Below are 19716 nucleotides of genomic sequence, written 5' to 3' on the forward strand. Positions count from 1 at the left end.
TAATTTTAATTTTCCTATTTTCAATGAGCTGGCACAGGGAGAGGTTAAATATTTTGACTGCTTCTTCAACTTGCCCCCCAGTTGTTGATCATAGCTTGTGGTGGGAGGATAGCCTGCATGTAATTTGTCAGACTCCAGGCAAATTTCCTTGATCTCATGGTTCTGATGAAAATCAGAATTGGGCCACATCCAGTCATCCGGCTGCTGGTGGCTTTGCATCTCTGTTAGCCTACTTATACATGTATTCATGAGCATGTAGGTTGTCTGTTGTCATTATAAAGGAGAACTGGTCCATGTTCTGACTGTAGTATGCAAACTGCACTAAAGGCATCTTCCTATCTGACAGCAGGGTATGAGAGACCTGAGATCCAGGTCTATGAAATCTACCCTATTTTGTTGCCACTCTCATGTTGCCTTGATGAATTAAGGGAGGGGGGAGGCGTGGCAGAGGCGCGTGGAGTCGATGGGGACGGGACGGGACGCGAGGGTGGTGGGGGCGGGAGGGGCTGTGCTGGGGGGAGGTTGTGGGCGCCCAGGAGGTGGGGCTTGTGGGAGGGGAGGCTACAACAGATGTCAGTTTAGGGGGGGTCCAGGGGGCATACAGCGCAATTACAGACATATGCAACAGAGCCGACATGCGCGAGCAGGCAGATCGCCCACACCAGCAATTGGCTAAATAACAGCGGCTCAGCGACCACACCAACCCGCAGGAACATGCTAGTTATCTCATACTTGATCAAGTTGAATAAAGACACAAGTCCATTAAATCTTATTTACCATAATCAGGTTAATGTAGAAAGAGGCAGATTATGAGAATATTAGGGGAAATATTCCTTCCCAACTACAATATGGCAATCAGAATAAATTCCTGTATTGCTGTTCCACACAGAAGATTAGCTTTCATGACCTGTGATTTTTATCAATTCCCCCCCCCCCCCCTCCTGAAAATCATCCAGGCCCCACTTGAACTTTCAGTGTTATCAGTCACCACCACATCTTGGTGAAAGTGTTTCATAGTCTCAGTGCTCTTATTGTAGAGGCCCATCTCCTCCCTTGCACATTCAATCCTTTCTATATACAGGTGCCCTGAATTTTTTTCAAAATTATAATTTTTCGTATTTATTTGTGTGTGTGTGTGTAGATAGAGTAATTTTTTTTTTTTTGTCTTGTCAACAGCTGCTTGGCACTGGCTGTAAAATTAACTTCACTGTCAACCAATATCCCCAAGTCCTTCTTTCACTGGTAGCTTTATTCAGTGCCTTAATATTTAATAGTCATAAAAACTTGTTTTCAGGGTTCGGCTACATAACTTCATACTTATTTATTTTGCCTAGGCGTCCCGCTTCATACCTAAAGACCAAGCATCCTACTAGCACTTTACTTTTTTAGGTTCTAAGCACAACCATTAGTTACAAACTAAACAAAGGGTACTGTAGAACAGATTACAGATTTCAATAGTTTTTCTTGGTTTTGTGATTCGATACGTCAATGCAAAGAAGTTTCCCAAGTGCTGAGTTGGGATGTTCCCTCAGATTCAATGGCCCCAGCTCTCATCCCATCATACTCCACCTCTTGTAATTGTCCCTTTCGTTCTCAATGACATCCTCCTCACCTCAGCCCTGTCTAACATTCCGCAATGAATCCGAGAGATGCAGGAACTTTCAATAGTCTGGCATCTGTCAAAAAGTCATTTTCTTATTGTGGCTACTTTCATGTTCATGTGCATGTAGTCTCCCTACCTATTTCTAGCATTTCTCATGCAAAAACACAAAGTCCCAGACCATAGGAAGATCCTTTATCCATGCTCAAAACCATTCACAAGTTCATAAAACAAGACTATCACCACTAAGATGGTTAGAAAAATATCAAAGAGTTTGCCAAAATTTTAAATTTAAATTTGTAGAAAATTTAAAACCTATGGCTATGTTTGAGGGGAATTTGTACAAGCTGAAAATTTAGCTTCAGGAATATCAAGTAGAATTTTTCTGCTTGATTTAAATTTTGCTTCCAAATTTGGAAATTCCACGCCAGCCATGCAGAATTTTTATTTCTCCCATTCTCCTCTTTAATGTAATTGTACAGCACTAAGAGTATACTTAATGCTCGGTGTCATAATAGTACAGTGTTACTCATGCACAAGAAACCGATGTGCTCCAACCCCATGTGCATGTAAGCTCTAACTATCCAAAAATGTCATATTTTTATCCTGTACAGTGAATGCCACAAAAAAACTGCAGTAAACAAAAATAACGTGCTTTGGTCACCCCTCTTCCACTAAAAAAAAAAAAAAAAGCAATAAAAAGCAATCAGTCATACATAGCAAATTTTGGTACTAATAAAAGTACAACCTACCCCATAAATAGAGCCTTGAAATATCTCTGTCAACTAAACAATAAAGATATAGTGTCCCCAGGAAAATTGTTACTTTTCAAAAAGTGAAACTTTTTTTTTTTAACTCTAAAAAAACATAATAAAACCAAAATAAGTATGAAAACTGAAAGAACACTCAAAATGCAAAACTAGTGAGGGATATGTAGCTCAGATTATCAGAGAGCAAGGAGTGAAAAACTGAACTTTTTTTTTTTTTTAATGTCCCAGGTATATGGATAACTATGCATACAGTCCTATGAAAAAGTTTGGGCACCCCTATTAATCTTAATCATTTTTAGTTCTAAATATTTTGGTGTTTGCAGCAGCCATTTCAGTTTGATATATCTAACTGATGGACACAGTAATATTTCAGGACTGAAATGAGGTTTATTGTACTAACAGAAAATGTGCAATATGCATTAAACCAAAATTTGACCGGTGCAAAAGTATGGGCACCTCAACAGAAAAGTGACATTAATATTTAGTAGATCCTCCATTTGCAAAGATAACAGCCTCTAGTGGCTTCCTGTAGCTTTTAATCAGTTCCTGGATCCTGGATGAAGGTATTCTGGACCATTCCTCTTTACAAAACAGTTCAAGTTCAGTTACGTTTGGTCGCCGAGCATGGACAGCCCACTTCAAATCATCCCACAGATGTTCAATGATATTCAGGTCTGGGGACTGGGATGACCATTCCGGAACATTGTAATTGTTCCTCTGCATGAATGCCTGAGTCGATTTGGAGCGGTGTTTTGGATCATTGTCTTGCTGAATTATCCATCCCCGGCGTAACTTCAACTTTGTCACTGAATCTTGAACATAATTCCCAAGATCTGCTGATACTGAGTGGAATCCATGCGACCCTCAACTTTAACAAGATTCCCGGTGCTGGCATTGGCCACACAGCCCCAAAGCATGATGGAACCTCCACCAAATTTTACAGTGGGTAGCAAGTGTTTTTCTTGGAATGCTGTTTTTTTGGACCCCATGCATAACGCCTTTTTGTATGACCAAACAACTCAATCTTTGTTTCATCAGTCCACAGGACCTTCTTCCAAAATGAAGCTGGCTTGTCCATATGTGCTTTTGCATACCTCAGGCGACTGTTTGTGGCGTGCTTGCAGAAACGACTTCTTTCTCATCACTCTCCCATACAGCTTCTCCTTGTGCAAAGTGCGCTGTATTGTTGACCGATGCACAGTGACACCATCTGCAGCAAGATGATGCTGCAGCTCTTTGGAGGTGGTCTGTGGATTGTCCTTGACTGTTCTCACCATTCTTCTTCTCTGCCTTTCTGATAGTTTTCTTGGCCTGCCACTTCTGGGCTTAACAAGAACTGTCCCTGTGGTCTTCCATTTCCTTACTATGTTCCTCACAGTGGAAACTGACAGGTTAAACCTCTGAGACAACGTTTTGTATCCTTCCCCTGAACAACTATGTTGAACAATCTTTGTTTTCAGATCACTCGAGAGCGGGCTGTCCATGCTCGGCGACCATCAAACTTAACTGAACTTGAATTGTTTTGTAAAGAGGAATGGTCCAAAATACCTTCATCCAGGAACTGATTAAAAGCTACAGGAAGTGACTAGAGGCTGTTATCTTTGCAAAAGGAGGATGTACTAAATATTGTCACTTTTCTGTTGAGGTGCCCATACTTTTGCACCAGTCAAATTTTGGTTTAATGCATATTGCACATTTTCTGTTAGTACAATAAACCTCATTTCAATACTGAGATATTACTGTGTCCATCAGTTATTAGATATATCAAACTAAAATGGCTGTTGCAAACACCAAAATATTTAGAACTAAAAAAATTAAGATTAATAGGGGTGCCCAAACTTTTTCATAGGACTGTATTTGCTGAATTATGTAAATTAGAAAGAAGGTGGGGGGCTGTTTAGTGTAGGGATTTCTATTTATCCCAAGGAACCCCTTTAATATAACTTATTACAAAAATAAATAAATCTTAGCACCCTTATTAGGACAGTTTCTATGCTAGGAGGCTTAGAGCAGATTAGTTGGAGTTTATGGCAAAAGGTGTATATTTTTATTTGCCTATAAAGCCACTTCACAACATTCATCCAGCAAAAAAAATCCGAAGTGCCCAGCACAACTATTCAACTTGGAAATATATACTATTGGTAGATGGTAGAAGATAGTACCATAAATGTTTAGGGGGGGGGGGGGGTTCTAGTAACTTCCCAGGCACTGTGTATGTGTGTGTATATAGTGAAGTTATGAAGGAAAGCAAGAAAAAAAAAAAAAATATATATATATATATATATATATATATATATATATATATATTCATTCGCCAAGTGTTAACATACATGACACTGCATCTTTAAGGGAGTTATCAATGTGAGTGGGAGCTATGTGCGTTATCAAACCAAATCTGCTTTAAGGGTAAGTTCACACGGAGATTTGTGGTCAGGAGTTTGAGGCCGCATCTGCCTCAAAATTCTGACCAAAAAGACGGCTTCCATTGAAATCAATGGGAGCTGGTCAGTTCTTTTTTCCGGGAGCTAGTTTGTTCCGACTCCCGGAAAAAGAAGCGAGATGCTCATTTTTCAGGCCGTTTTGCCTTGCGATTCGGCCTGAAGACCCTCCCTCCTCCCTTTAGACGCCGTGGTCAAACGGGACCGTGGCGTCTACATTGCGCAGGCGCTGCCATTTTTCAACAAACGCCACCCTGAACGTCACCGGAGGGCGGTGATCAGTTTCTATGACAGCCAGGAGCCTATTGAAGGCTCCCAGGCTTGTTATTGTATTAGCTCTATTGCACAATTCCAGAGGCAGTGTCTAATAGAGCTGATGCCATTTTGCTATTCACTGCAATACTACTGCAGTGTACCTAGGGGGTCTGACCATAAAAGTAAGACTAGTTTTTCTTTTATATACTTTATAAAAAAAAAAAAAAAAATTCAAATCACCCCTCTTTCCCTAGATTAAATCTAAAAGTAAACAAACAAAAGCACATTAGGTATCTCCGTGCTCCAAAATGGCCAAACTATTAAAATATTTATCCCATACTGTAAATGTTGTAGCACCGAAAAAATTTAATTTTTTTTTACACTTCTGTAAATAATTGAATAAAAAGTGATCAAACATCAGATGTTTCACCAAATGGCATCAATAAAAACGTAATATTATCCTGCATAAAATGACGTCATACCCTCTCCATATATCTAAATATGCAAAAGTTATAACATGGGACACTTTTTTTTTTTTTTTTTTTTTTTTTTCCATTTTGCAAAGTTTCATTTTTATTAAAAAAAAAAAAAATGGTATCAAAACACCACAAATAAATTTGGTATCACCGTGTTCATACTGACACACAGAATACAGGTAACGTCGTTTATAACAGTGAACGTTGTAAAAATTAAACACTTATAAAACTGACGCAAATGTGTTTTGTTTTTCTCTCCAATTGCACCTCATTCTGAATTTATTTTTTTTCCAGCTTCCCAGTACATTGCACAGCATATTGAATGGTGCCATTACAAAGTACAATTTGTCCCGCAAACAATAAGCCATCATGTGACTCTGTGAACTGAAAAATGAAAAGGCGAGGGCTCTTGAAATGTGGGGAGGGAAAAACAAAAATGGGAAACCGAAAAATGCCCCGGTCCCTAAGGAGTTAAAATAATTCTAATTACAACTTGAGTTGGATCAGAGCTGCTTCTTTTGCACTACACAGTCTGATCAACTGATCAGTGTAAGGTCCAGGTAATAGACCCCAACCAATCAGATACTGGTGACTTAACCTGTGGATAGGTCATCATTATGAAAACTGCCAGGGGGCCCAGGAAATAACTTTAGGGAGCCTGCGCACGGAGTAAACGCTCCGCTCATTCTGAACGTAAACTCGTCCCATTGACTTGAATGGCTGCCGGCATATGCGCGCTACCCATTATTAAATTTTTTTTTTTAACCTATTGCTTTCAATGTGATATGCGCGTATGCCAGCAGCCATAGAAATCAATAGGATCTGTTTTAACGCCGCTTGCTCTGAACGAGTTTACGTTCAGAATGAGCGGAGCGTTTACTCGGTGTGAAGGCTCCCTAAGCTGAGGTCCCATGTTGCAGAAATGCAGTGGGGTTTTTTTTGTTGCGGTTTAGTGAGCCAAAGACGGAAGTGGATTAAACAGAAGAGAAATGTCATACATGTCCACACAGCAAAATCTGGATCCAAAAATGCTGCGTTTCTGCAACATGGAGCCTTAAAATGGGCCTCCAGTTTGATCAGTGTCAAATATGCAGGCTGGATTTGTAGCAATTCTTTGTACCCCCTCTGCACTTATCCTTAAAGGCTTAAATTGCACTCCGAAATCGAAAAAAAATTGTTTGCATTGAAGGGCGATTAATTGAAAAATAACCGAAACCAAACCTTAGACGCGTTCAAATCAGAACTATTATATTCCTGAGGTCTCTTCAGACCAAACCTAAAAATAAAACAAAAAGAAAAGTGTTCCCTTTTCTAGGCTCTGTCGCAACTCCCTGCTGCTGTCTATGGGTCTTCTGCACAACCCATATGACTATATAGGAGAGGTGAGTAGCAATGTTTTGTTTGCTCACCTTCCCTGGTCCTCTGGTGTCTGAAGATGTCCCACAGTATAAAAGTTCCATTGTTTGGAGGGGGGAAAAAAAAAAAAAGATGACTCTCGGGAGTTTATCCCAACACATTCTCTTACTGTAAAAGGGTCCTGATCTAAATCGCCATTAATCGTAATTTTTAGGTCACAAATGGTCAGACCTATTGCAAGACTGGACTTAGCCGTTGAGAGAAACTAACTATACTTTGATGCTCATTTTTTGAAGATCAGCAATTACGATATGGTCTGGGCCAATGATTCCCAACAGGGATGGCTTGTAAGGCAATAACTCTCTGGTTGGTAAGATGACCATAGGCTTTAAGGCAACATTAACTCTGCTGTTTTATAGATTGATTGATTGATTTTTAAACAAAAGTTACCGCATTTGATAGGGGTCCCCAAAGGAATCCCACATCCTCTAGGGATGTCGTGAGTCTGAAATTCTGCTTTGGCTTCAGACACCACTTTAGAAAGCTTCTGACTGTCCTTCGCTCTTAACCATGCGAATGACATTCATATGAAATAATGGCACTATGTAAACCCACATCTACAAGATTAAGCGCTATAGTGTGCACAAATACTCGTGTCTGTGAATCCTAAGTGACTCATTCAGATACAAAATTTAGAAATTCGTAGAAGGCATTATTGCTAGAGATGAGCGAGTACTATTTTAAACGGCAGTTTCGAATAGCACGCGCCCATAGCAATTAATGGAGCCAGCCGGCACGCAGACGGGGCCGGCGTCCTGCCACTTAACCCCCTGCGTGCCGGCTGAGTCCATTCATTCCTATGGGTGCGTGCTGTTCGAAACTGCCGTTTCAAATAGTACTCGCTCATCTCTAATTATTGCTAGCTTGACGTCTTTAGGCTGATATACTTCTGGGCTCTGGTCTGGGCTTTTGAATGTTCTTTATTATCTTTTGCGACAGTTCTTGGCGGCAATGCAAATTAGCCATGTGTCCAGCTCTTAACAGCCAAAGCATGTTTTTTTTCTTTTTGTTATAAGTTGCTCAACCCTTTGTCCCCCAAAAAAGTGTAAAATAAATAAATAAATCTTCCTTTATTCTTTCTATGTTGGGTGTGGCTGGTTCTGAAAGGCGAATTTTAAAGTTTGTCATGGGCTCCCCTCCCCCTTTCTACCTCGTGTCCCTGGAGCACAGATTCTGTCATTCATTCCTTGCCAGCGCTCAACACCAGACAGCTAGCTCTTGGCCGCACTTCAGATGGGTGTACAGCTGGGACCTGTTACACTTCGGCTGTTTGCCCTTCCAGTTATAAATAGCTCTTACCGCCAGCCTTCATCAGAGCAGTCCCAGAGGTAATAAGCAGGTTAATTACTGTGGGAACACTGGCAATCCATGTATTCGCCCTCCATCACTGCCTACCCAACCCTTCACTACATTGTGCAATGTTGCTGTAGTCATATAAAAGGTTGTCACTGGTTCTTAGAAAGTATGTAGTATAGGAAGGGAATGCATGTTGGGGGGTTAGGGGTTCTGATGGAAACTGTTTATATGGGGTTGGGATAATATAATTTTCTGTTTTATTCAAGAATTCTAAATTATTGCAAGTGTGAGTTTACTGTATACCTTATTTTTCACAGCCTGGCAGTCCTATGGATCAAATGGGAAAGATGAGACCCCAACCATACGGCTCGAGTAACCCCTATGGGCAACAGCCTGGTCCTCAGCAGGGGCATTCTGGTTATCCAGTACAGCCTTATTCATCACAGACACCACAAAGATACCCAATGGCCATGCAGGGTCGACCTCAAGGATCAATGAGTATGCAGTATGGACAACAGGTACTTTTTTCTGTCTAAACTTTGTGTGTTGTGTTTCCTATTCAGACCTATTTCCCATTGATGATATTGGCTGTTTACATGTTGTGTCCCAAAAACTGTAATACTCAGAATGCTCAATTGTTTTTAATGCACAATATGGATCTATGGTGCTTAAAGTAGGGCTTTTTGTTATATATGACTGACACTCTTATGTTACATATGATATGAATCCTGACAGTTCAACTCAGGCCTTGCTCAGACAGGGCCGACACCTTTATATTACCATAATGGTGTTCACAGCATTCCTTTGTCATTGCAGTTAGTCAAATTCTTTGCCATTTTCGATGATTGCTTTCTGGACCTATAAAGCTGCTGTCATTACAATGAGAGTATTCAGCTACCAAATCTATTTTAATCTCCTTATGCTTCTTTCATATATGTGCATCAGGTCGAATAGGTAACACTTAGACCTGGTATCCACTGGATTGTACCTGAGTCAATGCTGCAAGATGGAATAAATGTTACTACTTTTTTTTTTTTTTTTTTGTATTTTTTTCTTTTACTGAAAGTATTGCCATGCTTCAGTTTAGGAATGGAGCGTGTATGTCTTGTATCATTTCTCCTTTCATGGAAAATCTTATTTTTTATTCATTCCCTGTTTCTTCCTCTAGATGACTTCATATGCGCAACAAGGCCCTGGATCCTACTCTCAGCAGAGCCAGTCACCATACTATAACCAGCAGAGCCTCCACCCTCCACAACAGCAAACAACGCCACCACAAACCCAGTATTCTCAGCAGCAGTCAGCTCCACAGTCTTACACACAGCAACAAACTTCCTCTTCTCAGCCCCCCACTAGTCAGCCTGTGCAGACCCCCTTCCCCCAACAGCAGCAGTCGCCATCTCCATCCCCCTATACACAACAGCAGCAGGGCCCCCCAACAAGTTCACAAAGCCAGTCACCATACACCCAACAAGCTCCACAGTATCCCACCTCGCAACAGCAAGGATCATCCTATTCCACATCTGGAGCACAGCAAGGGAGTACCTACTCTCAGCAACGCTTCCCTCCACCACAGGTGTGGCAGAATATTTACTATATTTGTCTGCTTCCTAACTATTTCATCTTGAGGATCATTTATACATGCATTGATTTATTTTGCAGGAGCTCTCTCAGGATTCCTTTACTTCCCAGGCCTCCTCTACCCCTTCTCTGGGTTCCAGTAAAGGGCAGGAAGATCTTAGCTTGGGGATGCAGCCACGGCCCTCTAGCCTTCCAGTGAGTTCAGTTCTTGCAGTTTAATAAAATAAGGCACGGGGGAACTTTCCAGTTATGCACTAGTATTTTGCTGCAAACTGAGGTTCCATATTTGCTCTTCAGTTGCCAGATTATTACTCCTCGCAACGCTTTTTGAAAGTATGCTGGGTTATCGTGAGGGGTGTGATCAAAAATGTTCCAACATATTTAGTCTTTCTAGAGACAGAAAATAGTACATTCTTATGCAAATCTATGCCTATGATGTACAGAAAATATATTGACATTTGCCATATTTTTTTGTCTTAATTTGGATTAAAGCTGGCAAATGAAATGTCAGCCTTAATCTACCTCAATTGTTTTTAAATTTTACGTCTGCAAATCACTCCCACCTTTTGTGACCTAAAATGAGTAATAAATTATATAAATTTGTATCTCCTTATCTTTTATTAAAAACAAAGCAGCATTATTCATTATTTTCTTTTTTTTGAAGATTCTCTTCACCATTTGCAAATACAATTTTAAGTGTCAGTTGGGTATATTCAGCCCTAGCCAATCACTTTACACATATCCCTAGTCCAATGACTGATGTAGAGTTGTAAACTGGCAAACACTTATCCTTATGTGGGCAGAGTAATCTATTTTGGTTTGTACATATGCAGATCCTAAGCTCGCTTGTGGATCACTGTGGCCATAGCCTAAAGTTGATTGATCTGCCCATGCCATGGCAAACCCTCTGTGTAATTGGTTTTTTGCTGTACTATGAAGGTGCCAGATTTTGTGAAACCTGTGATGACTTGTGCATCATCTACATTGGTACTTTCCATTGATTTTTTTTTTTTTAGGCCGAATATGCTTAGCCAACACCTCAACGTTTCCATATGGTGCAAGAGTGTTTCAGAGGTTTCATTTTTATATATAGGGCTGGGGGATATCATCACTCCATAGGGAGAGACCACCATTTAGGTGTGTGGAGTCTTACTAAGCCATTAGCGCTCCACTGTGCAAAGGAACATGGGAAGAATATGCAAATCTGACTTCCATGATGTAATTAGGAAGTTGGTGCCTCAGTCATGCACACAAATAGAGGGTGCTCACTGAGGATGTGCAAATCTATCTTCCATGATGTAATTAGGAAGACAGAGCCTCAGTTATGCAGCCCAATTGGTGGCGCTCCCTTTAACATCATGCCCGACCTTCTCAGAGGCCTTTATTTGCAATAACATCAGATTTGCATACTCTTCCCGTGTGTGTGTATATATATATATGTGTGTGTGTATAATAAATACATACACACACATATATATTATAAAATATGTGGTACTGCAGTGAGTATTATAACTTTAGAAAGACCTCTTCACGTCACAAATATTGGTAAGTGATTTATAACAGCAAACTTTTCTGACAGGTTTCCTTATTCTTTAACCCCTTCCCGCCGATGGCACTTTTTGACTTCCTGACCAAGCTCGATTTTTCAAAACTGATGTGTCACTTTATGTGGCAATAACTTTGGAACGCTTTAACTTACCAAAGTGATTTTGAGAATGTTTTTTCGTAACACATTATACTTCACGTTAGTGATAGATTTTGGTTGATATGTGTTGTGTTTAATTATGAAAAAATAGGAAATTTGGTGGAAATTTTGAAAAATATGTATTTATAAAGTTTGAAATGATGTGCATTGCATACAGATAGTCAGACCGCCAAAATTATATCCTAAATCTCATGTCTCAGATCTCTGCTTCATGTCCACATCAAACTTTAGCCACCCTTTTATTTTTTACGGACATTAGAAAGTTTACAAGTGAAACAACAATATTCAAAATTTTCAAGAAACTTCTAAAACCCATTTTTTAAGGGACTAATCCAGTTATGAAGGGGTTTTGAAAGACCCTTGTATTAAACCCTCCCCCATAAATCACCCCATTTTCAAAACTGCACCCCTTAAATAAGCCAAAACAACATATACCTAGTATTTGAACCCTATAAGTGCTTAACAGGAATTAATACAAAATGGAGGTGAAATTTTCAAATTTGATTTTATTTTACTAATCTTTTCGTTTAGCCGTAGAATTTGCACATTCACAAGGGGTTAAAGGAGAAAACGCATCCCACAATTTGTTATGCAAGTTCTCCCGACTACCATAGTACCCCACTTGTGGGTGTAAACTAATATGGATGCACCACGAGATGCAGAAGGGAAGGTGCGCCAAGGAGCTTTTAGAGGGCAGATCTGGCTGTGATCAGTTTCAGGAACCATGTTGCATTTACAAAGCCCTTGAGGAGTCAAAACAGTGGAAACCTCTAGAAAGTGACCCGATTTTGAAAACCACACCCCTCAAAGAATTTATCAAGTGATGTAGTGAGCATTAGTAACCCCGAAGTGAATATGTAAGCTATGCGGAGTAAATTGGGTACACCAAATCCCATTCTATTTTCCCACTAGCTCCTATGACATGGATGGGGAAGAGGGGCATTCTGGGGGATCAGCGCTGGTGTCTTCTCTCTCATAAGCTCTAAATATGGGGGGTCCCCTGAAAACGCTCGCACCGCTTACACATTTCCTTCTAGTCGCAGTCACTTATGTCCTAATGATTTGGCGACTTTTGGGATTTTTGTCTTCACATTATACAAGATAGATTTTTATTTTCTGGCAATGTGTCCATATGAGGGCTTGGTGTTTGCGGTATTAGATGTACTTTTCAATGCCACCATTTTGGGGTGCCTGTAACTTATTGACTACATTTTATTAACTCTTTCTGGGTGGGATGTAAAAGGAAACATCAATTCTAGTATTGCTTTTAGCATTTATTTTTTTTCCCGTGCAGCGTACAGCATAAGTAACATGTTACCTTTATTCTGCGGGTCAGTACGGTTACGGCGATACCTCATTTATATGATTTTTTTTAATGTGTTGCTCTTTGTGCAGAATAAAATTCAATTCAGGGGAAAAAAAACAATTATTTTTGCATCGCCATCTTCTGAAAGGCATAACATTTTTATTTTTCGCTAGACAGAGCTGGTTGAGGGCTTATTTTTTGCGGGATGACCTCTGCTTTTTATTTGTACCATTTTGGTTTTCATCTGAACATTTGATTACTTTTTATTGAACATTTTGTGAGGCAAAGATAGTGAATAATCATTATTTTGTGCTGTTTTCTAGGCTGTTTTTTTTTATGATCGGGTTAAATAATGTTTTAATTTTATTGTTCAGGTTATTACGGATGCGGTGATACCAAATATGTAATGTTTTTTTCTATTTTTCTTTATTTTACATAATAAAACATTTTATATGGGAAAAAGGGATTTTGGGGGATTTATTTATTTCTAATTTACGTTAAACTTATTTAAACTTTTTTATCTTTACATTTTTCTAACTTTTTTTTTTTTTTCAGTCCCCATGTGGGATTGAAGCCGTGATCTGCTGATCACTGCTTAAAGGGGTATTCCCACCTCACATACTCATCAGTCTTTACTGCTGTAAAATCTTCTTTCTTCCTGGTTTCTTGCATCATTTGGTGGGCGGGGTTTCACATGCAACCTGCCATTTAGCTCCGCCCCCAAATTCATGTGTAGCTCTGCCCACCCATATTGGACTATGAAGTACAGGCAGCAGCAACTCCATTCTGTGTTACATACAGAGACTGCCTGTCTCTGCCATAATGAACACAATTGTATTAGCTAACCGAAGAACAGAAGAAATGAAAGCAGCTCCTCTCCCCTATCTGAGTGCAGGACCTAGGTCACGTGGTGTAGACACAGGAATAGCTAGATACACAGGCTCGCTCCCTGCACTTAGCCCCTCCTCCCTCCCCCTGAGAGCAGCAGATACATCACTTGACTCATGAGCAGCTAAGTCAGGGCTGTGGCCACAAAGAATTGAATAAAGTAAGATAGTGGACAAACAAAGCAGTTTTGCTGAAGCAGTGTATTTAGGAAAAGTCTTACATCCACATTAACAAGCAGTATAGATAGGATCCTTGTGATGGGACAACCCCTTTAGCTACACATACACTGCAATACACGTGTATTGCAGAGTACAGGAAGCTCTCAGCCCCGTGCACACAGCTTCCACTTTGGCAGGATCAACCAGGTACGTGGAGGGGTGGTATGTAAAGAGGTGGTGGTTTAAAAATGTGGCATCTGTTCCTATTCAAGTAACTTACTTGAGTATGACAGAAGCTGTTCCTGCCCTTTATGTATTGCAGTAAGTTTTGGTTCCCGCAGACGGTTGAAATAGCTGATCTGGATGCTGACGCCCTATCCTATTTTAATATGAAACCTGTGTTAGGGGTCAGAAAACCCCTTTAGGCTGAGTCCCCATGTTGCGGAAACGCAGCTCTTTTGTTGCACATTTTGATGTTTTTGTTTTTTTTTCTTGAGCCAAAGCCAGGAATGGCTAGAAAAGGAATAGGAAATGAATAGGAAGTACAGTCATGGCCAAAAGTTTTGAGAATGACACAAATCTTATATTTTCACATGATCTGCTGCCCTCTGGTTTTTATGTGTGTTTGTCAGATGTTTTTATCACATACAGAAATATAATTGCAATCATATTATGAGTAACAAAAGCTTATATTGACAGTTAGAATGAGTCAATGCAGCAAGTCAATATTTGCAGTGTTGACCCTTCTTCTTCAGGGTTAGCAGTTCTCCCTGGCATGCTCTCAATCAACTTCTGGATCAAATCCTGACTGATAGCAGTCCATTCTTGCACAATCAATGCTTGCATTTTGTCAGAATTTGTAGGTTTTTGTTTGTCCACCCGTCTGTTGATGATTGGCCACAAGTTCTCAATGGGATTAAGATCTGGGGAGTTTCCAGGCCATAGACCCAAAATCTCTGTTTTGTTCCCTGTGCCACTTAGTTATCACCTTTGCTTTATGGCAAGGTGCTCCATCATGCTGGAAAAGGCATTGTTGATCGCCAAACTGCTCTTGGACGGTTGGGAGAAGTTGATCTTGGAGGACATTCTGGTACCATTCTTTATTCATGGCTGTGTTTTTAGGCAAGACTGTGAGAGAGCCGATTCCCTTGGCTGAGAAGCAACCCCACACATGAATGGTTTCAGGATGCTTTACAGTTGGCATGAGACAAGACTGGTGGTAGCGCTCACCTCGTCTTCTCCGAATAAGCTGTTTTCCAGATGTCCCAAACAATCGAAAAGGGGATTCATCAGAGAAAATGACTTTACCCCAGTCCTCAGCAGTCCACTCCCTGTACCTTTTGCAGAATATCAGTCTGTCCCTGATGTTTTTTCTGGAGAGAAGTGGTTTCTTTGCTGCCCTCCTTGAGACCAGGCCTTGCTCCAAGAGTCTCCGCCACACCGTGTGTGCAGATGCACTCACACCTGCCTGCTGCCATTCCTGAGCAAGCTCTGCACTGCTGGTAGCCCGATCCCACAGCTGAAACAATTTTAAGAGACGGTCCTGGCGCTTGCTGGTCTTTCTTGGGTGCCCTGGAGCCTTTTTGCCAACAATGGAACCTCTCTCCTTGAAGTTCTTGATGATGCGATAAATTGTTGACTGAGGTGCAATCTTTCTAGCTGCGATACTCTTCCCTGTTAGGCCATTTTTGTGCAGTGCAATGATGACTGCACGTGTTTCTTTAGAGATAACCATGGTTAACCCCTTAAGGACCAGGCCATTTTTTGGTTTCGCATTTTCGTTTTTCCCTCCTCACATTTCAAGAGCCATAACTTTTTCATTTTTCAGTTCACAGAGTCACATGGCTTATTGTTTGCGGGACAAATTGTACTTTGTAATGGCACCATTCAATATGCTGTGCAATGTACTGGGAAGCTGGAAAAAAAATTCAGAATGAGGTGCAATTGGAGAAAAAATGCATTTGCGCCATTTTCTTATGGGTTTAATTTTTACAGCATTCACTGTTTGGTACAAATGACATGTTACCTGTTTTCTACGTGTCAGTACGAACGCGGTGATACCAAATTTATATAGTATTTGAAATGTTTTGATACTTTTTTTAAAAAATGATAAACTTTGCAAAATAGAAAAAAAAAATTGTCATGTTCTAACACCTGTAACTTTTTCATATTTCCATGTATGGAGCTGGTTGTGGTGTCTTTTTATGCGGGACAAGATGACGTTTCTATTGATACCATTTGGGGAAAGATCTGATAGTTTGATCACTTTTTATTCAATTTTTTATAGGAGGCAAAGTGTTGAAAAAAAACGCTATTTGGCTATTTTTATTTTTTTAGCTGCTACGTTGTTCGCAGTACGGGATAAATGTTTTAATATTCTAATAGTTCGGGCATTTTAGAGCGCGGGGATACCTAATATGTTTGTTTAATGTTCTTTAATTACTTTTATAGCTGATCTAGGGAAAGAGACAAGCCTGGAAGCCTTCAATAGGCTTCCGGCTGTCATAGCAACCGATCACCGCCCTCATGTGACGTTCAGGAGGGTGGCGATCGACAAAACATGGCGGCGCCCGTGCCGCCGGCGCCGTTTACACACTGCGGTCACGTTTGACCGCAGTGTGTAAAGGGTTAACAGCAGCGATCGGCTCGGGCACCGACCGCTGCTGTTAGTGGCAGGTCCTGGCTGTATTATACAGCCGGCATCTGCCGTGTATGGAGCGAGCTCCGCGTGTGAGCTCGCTCCATACATCCCCATGCGACCCATGACGTACAGTTACGTCATGGGTCGCTAAGGGGTTAACAGAAGAGAAACAATGATGCCAAGCACCAGCCTCCTTTTAAAGTGTCCAGTGGTGTCATTCTTACTTAATCAGGACAGATTGATCTCCAGCCCTGTCCTCATCAACACCCACACCTGTGTTAATGGAGCAATCACTGAAACAATGTTAGCTGGGCCTTTTAAGGCAGGGCTGCAATGATGTTGAAATGTGTTTTGGGGGATAAAGTTCATTTCATTTTCTAGGCAAATATTGACTTTGCAAGTAATTGCTGTTAAGCTGATCACTCTTTATAACATTCTGGAGTATATGCAAATTGCCATTAGAAAAACTGAAGCAGTAGACTTTGTAAAAATTAATATTTGTATCATTCTCAAAACTTTTGGGCCATGACTGTACTTCTATTTTCTGCTCAATCTACTCCTGGCTTTGGCTCAAAAAAGTAGCAAAATCTACATCAAAAAACTGCTTTTCCATAATTTGGGGCTTCAGCCTTAAGAGAGCTCCCATACCATGAGCAACGCTTTAGTCTTTCTGTATACCGCAAACTAATTTTCTAGTGTGCAGAATTAAGAATTCAAAATGTATGACCATTTTTGTTGTGTCTCTTTTTAGGATCTCTCTGGTTCAATTGATGACCTCCCAATGGGTGCTGAGGGTGCTCTAAGTCCAGGTGTCAGCACCTCTGGGATTTCCAGCAGTCAGGGCGAACAGAGCAATCCAGCTCAGTCACCTTTTTCTCCCCATACATCACCGCATTTGCCGGGAATCAGGGGACCTTCACCTTCCCCCGTTGGGTCACCCGCCAGTGTGGCTCCTTCTCGTTCTGGTCCATTGTCACCAACATCTGTACCAGGTGAGTGTATTAATGATCCTGTTTTGTTTTGTTTTCCCTATTGTGTGGCAGGTTTGTATCTGCATAATTTATCAGACGCTACACATACACACCAATGCAGTCTTGTCATTTCTTTAGTCTGAATTCATTCAGCTGTAATCTGGCTGCATTTTATTGTTCATAGTATAGATGCAATACCTGGACCTCACATTTTCAGTATTCTATAATGTCAGTTTGGTTCACTAGGAGTGTAGAAGATCTGAGTAATGTGAACACTTTACCGCTGTCAGAAGTTGCCTGTGTTTGGGATTAGTACATTGGTTAGTGCTGTAAAGACTGGTTTTCAGATTATTTTTGTTTTCCTTCCAGGAACACAGATGCCACCACGTCCACCCAGTGGACAGTCTGATGGCTTAATTCACCCTACTATGAACCAGGCTGGTCTTGGGCAAGAGAGAGGTAAGATGAATGAAACCTATTCCAGAAGTCAGTTCACACACTGCAGAACGTTGTTTTCACTCATCACTGAAGTTAAATAGGAGTGACTTGAACTGAGCAATTAATCGAAAAATAACGAAAACTGTCAGTCCGGATTATCAATGTGATTTTGTGCATGTCTGTTATTTCAGTTCGGATGTTACATTTGCAAGGCTTTGCATGCAATTTTGTTTGAATCGGTAGTGCTATCCTTATTCTTTGGGTTCTCTTCAGACCCCAGAGTATAATTAGCAGAGACCAATGGGAGGTGAGCAAGCACTAAAATGTCAGTCTCCTCTCCAAGCGGCTGGTCTTTTGTTTTCTTCCGGGCTGTCGGGGACCACTGAGCCCTGTAATCATGACATCAGTCTTTGTGTCCTGATGCAATGTACTGCTGAGGCCCAATCACAGGCTCAAGTGGTCTCTGACCTCTTTAGAGGCCCTAAAGCCTGGGGGAGGTGAGTAACATGGTTTGTTTACCCCCCCCCCCCATGGGCCTCTGCTAATTATACTCTGGATTCTGAAGAGTCCCCAGATTATAATTCCGGTTGAGACTTGTTCGGTCCAAGTTTTGTCTTGCAAGGATCACTGGCGGTTTTGTTCAAACACTCATTTTTGAAAAGGGTTGTAGCTAGAGATGAGCAAACACTGTTCGGAACAGCCGTTCCGAACAGCATGCTCACAGCACGCTCCCATAGAAATGAATGGAAGCGGCCGGCACGCGGTGAGTTAAGCGGCCGACCACCGGCAAAGTCTGCGTGCCAGGTGCTTCCATTCATTTCTATGGGAGCGTGCTGTTCGGATCGGCTGATCCGAACAGTGTTCGCTCATCTCTAGTTGTAGCCTAAATCTGTTAATCATCATTGAGGAGAAATGCCAGATTAATCCCGATTTAGGACATCATTGCCCAACCCTAGGAGTAACATCTTTGGTAAATAACTTAATGTCTGATTCCCACAGGGTACATGCAGAGGAATACTCAAATACCTCAGTATGGATCTCCACAGCCTGGCCAAGCACTTTCTCCACGAAATTCATCTGGGGGTCAGATGCATGCCGGAATGGGACCCTATCAGCAGAACTCTATGGGTAGCTATGGACCTCAGGGAGGACAATATGGTCCCCAAGGTGTGTTCTTTAATGCAGACATTTCTGTGCTTTTATAGTGGAGAGTATGCATTTTGCTTTGCTCACAAGTAAGATCCTAAGTCTTAGTTTCTCTCTCACCTACTTCTCTTACTCTTTATAGGGGGATACCCTAGGCAGCCAAATTATAATACAATGGCGAATGCAGGATATACAGGGGGTGGCATGGCTCCCCTTGTTGCCGGTGGTCAGATGCATAGCCAAGGGGGCATGCCACAATATGGAGGACGTATGGGCCATTCGGCAATGGGCAATCGACCATATGGTCCAAATATGGGCAACATGCCACCACAAGTAGGAAGTGGAATGTGTCCACCTCCTGGCATGAATCGTAAAGCACAAGAGGCTGCTGGAATGCATGGCACTGCCAACTCTATACAAAACAGGTATAACTTTTCAACACCATATTTACCATATCTGTGTGTATATAGATGTATATTTACATTATGTGTGTGTATATATTATATTTTTTTACATGGATGAAAGTATTAAGAGTGTATAAGCTTTGACACAGAAATTTAGCTCATGGGGGCCTCCCATTTCTTGATCACTCCCCCCTCCCCCCAAATAAGGTCTTACAGCTCATAATGCA

General features: G+C 41.1%; 1 protein-coding gene across 2 annotated transcripts in view; it reads left to right on the plus strand.

Annotated features, from left to right (window-relative positions):
* The window catches only part of ARID1A (AT-rich interaction domain 1A), a 49602-nt gene that overhangs the window by 17380 nt on the left and 12506 nt on the right, over positions 1 to 19716 (plus strand). For both annotated transcript variants that reach the window (XM_075264424.1, XM_075264425.1), the window contains exons 2-8: positions 8569 to 8769; positions 9420 to 9827; positions 9914 to 10027; positions 17282 to 17522; positions 17871 to 17960; positions 18939 to 19106; positions 19228 to 19510. In XM_075264424.1, coding sequence (XP_075120525.1) covers positions 8569 to 8769; positions 9420 to 9827; positions 9914 to 10027; positions 17282 to 17522; positions 17871 to 17960; positions 18939 to 19106; positions 19228 to 19510 — 1505 coding nt within the window. The remainder of the gene's footprint in view (positions 1 to 8568; positions 8770 to 9419; positions 9828 to 9913; positions 10028 to 17281; positions 17523 to 17870; positions 17961 to 18938; positions 19107 to 19227; positions 19511 to 19716) is intronic.

This window comes from Leptodactylus fuscus, chromosome 2 (genome assembly GCF_031893055.1).
Source record: "Leptodactylus fuscus isolate aLepFus1 chromosome 2, aLepFus1.hap2, whole genome shotgun sequence".
NCBI lineage: Eukaryota > Metazoa > Chordata > Amphibia > Anura > Leptodactylidae > Leptodactylus > Leptodactylus fuscus.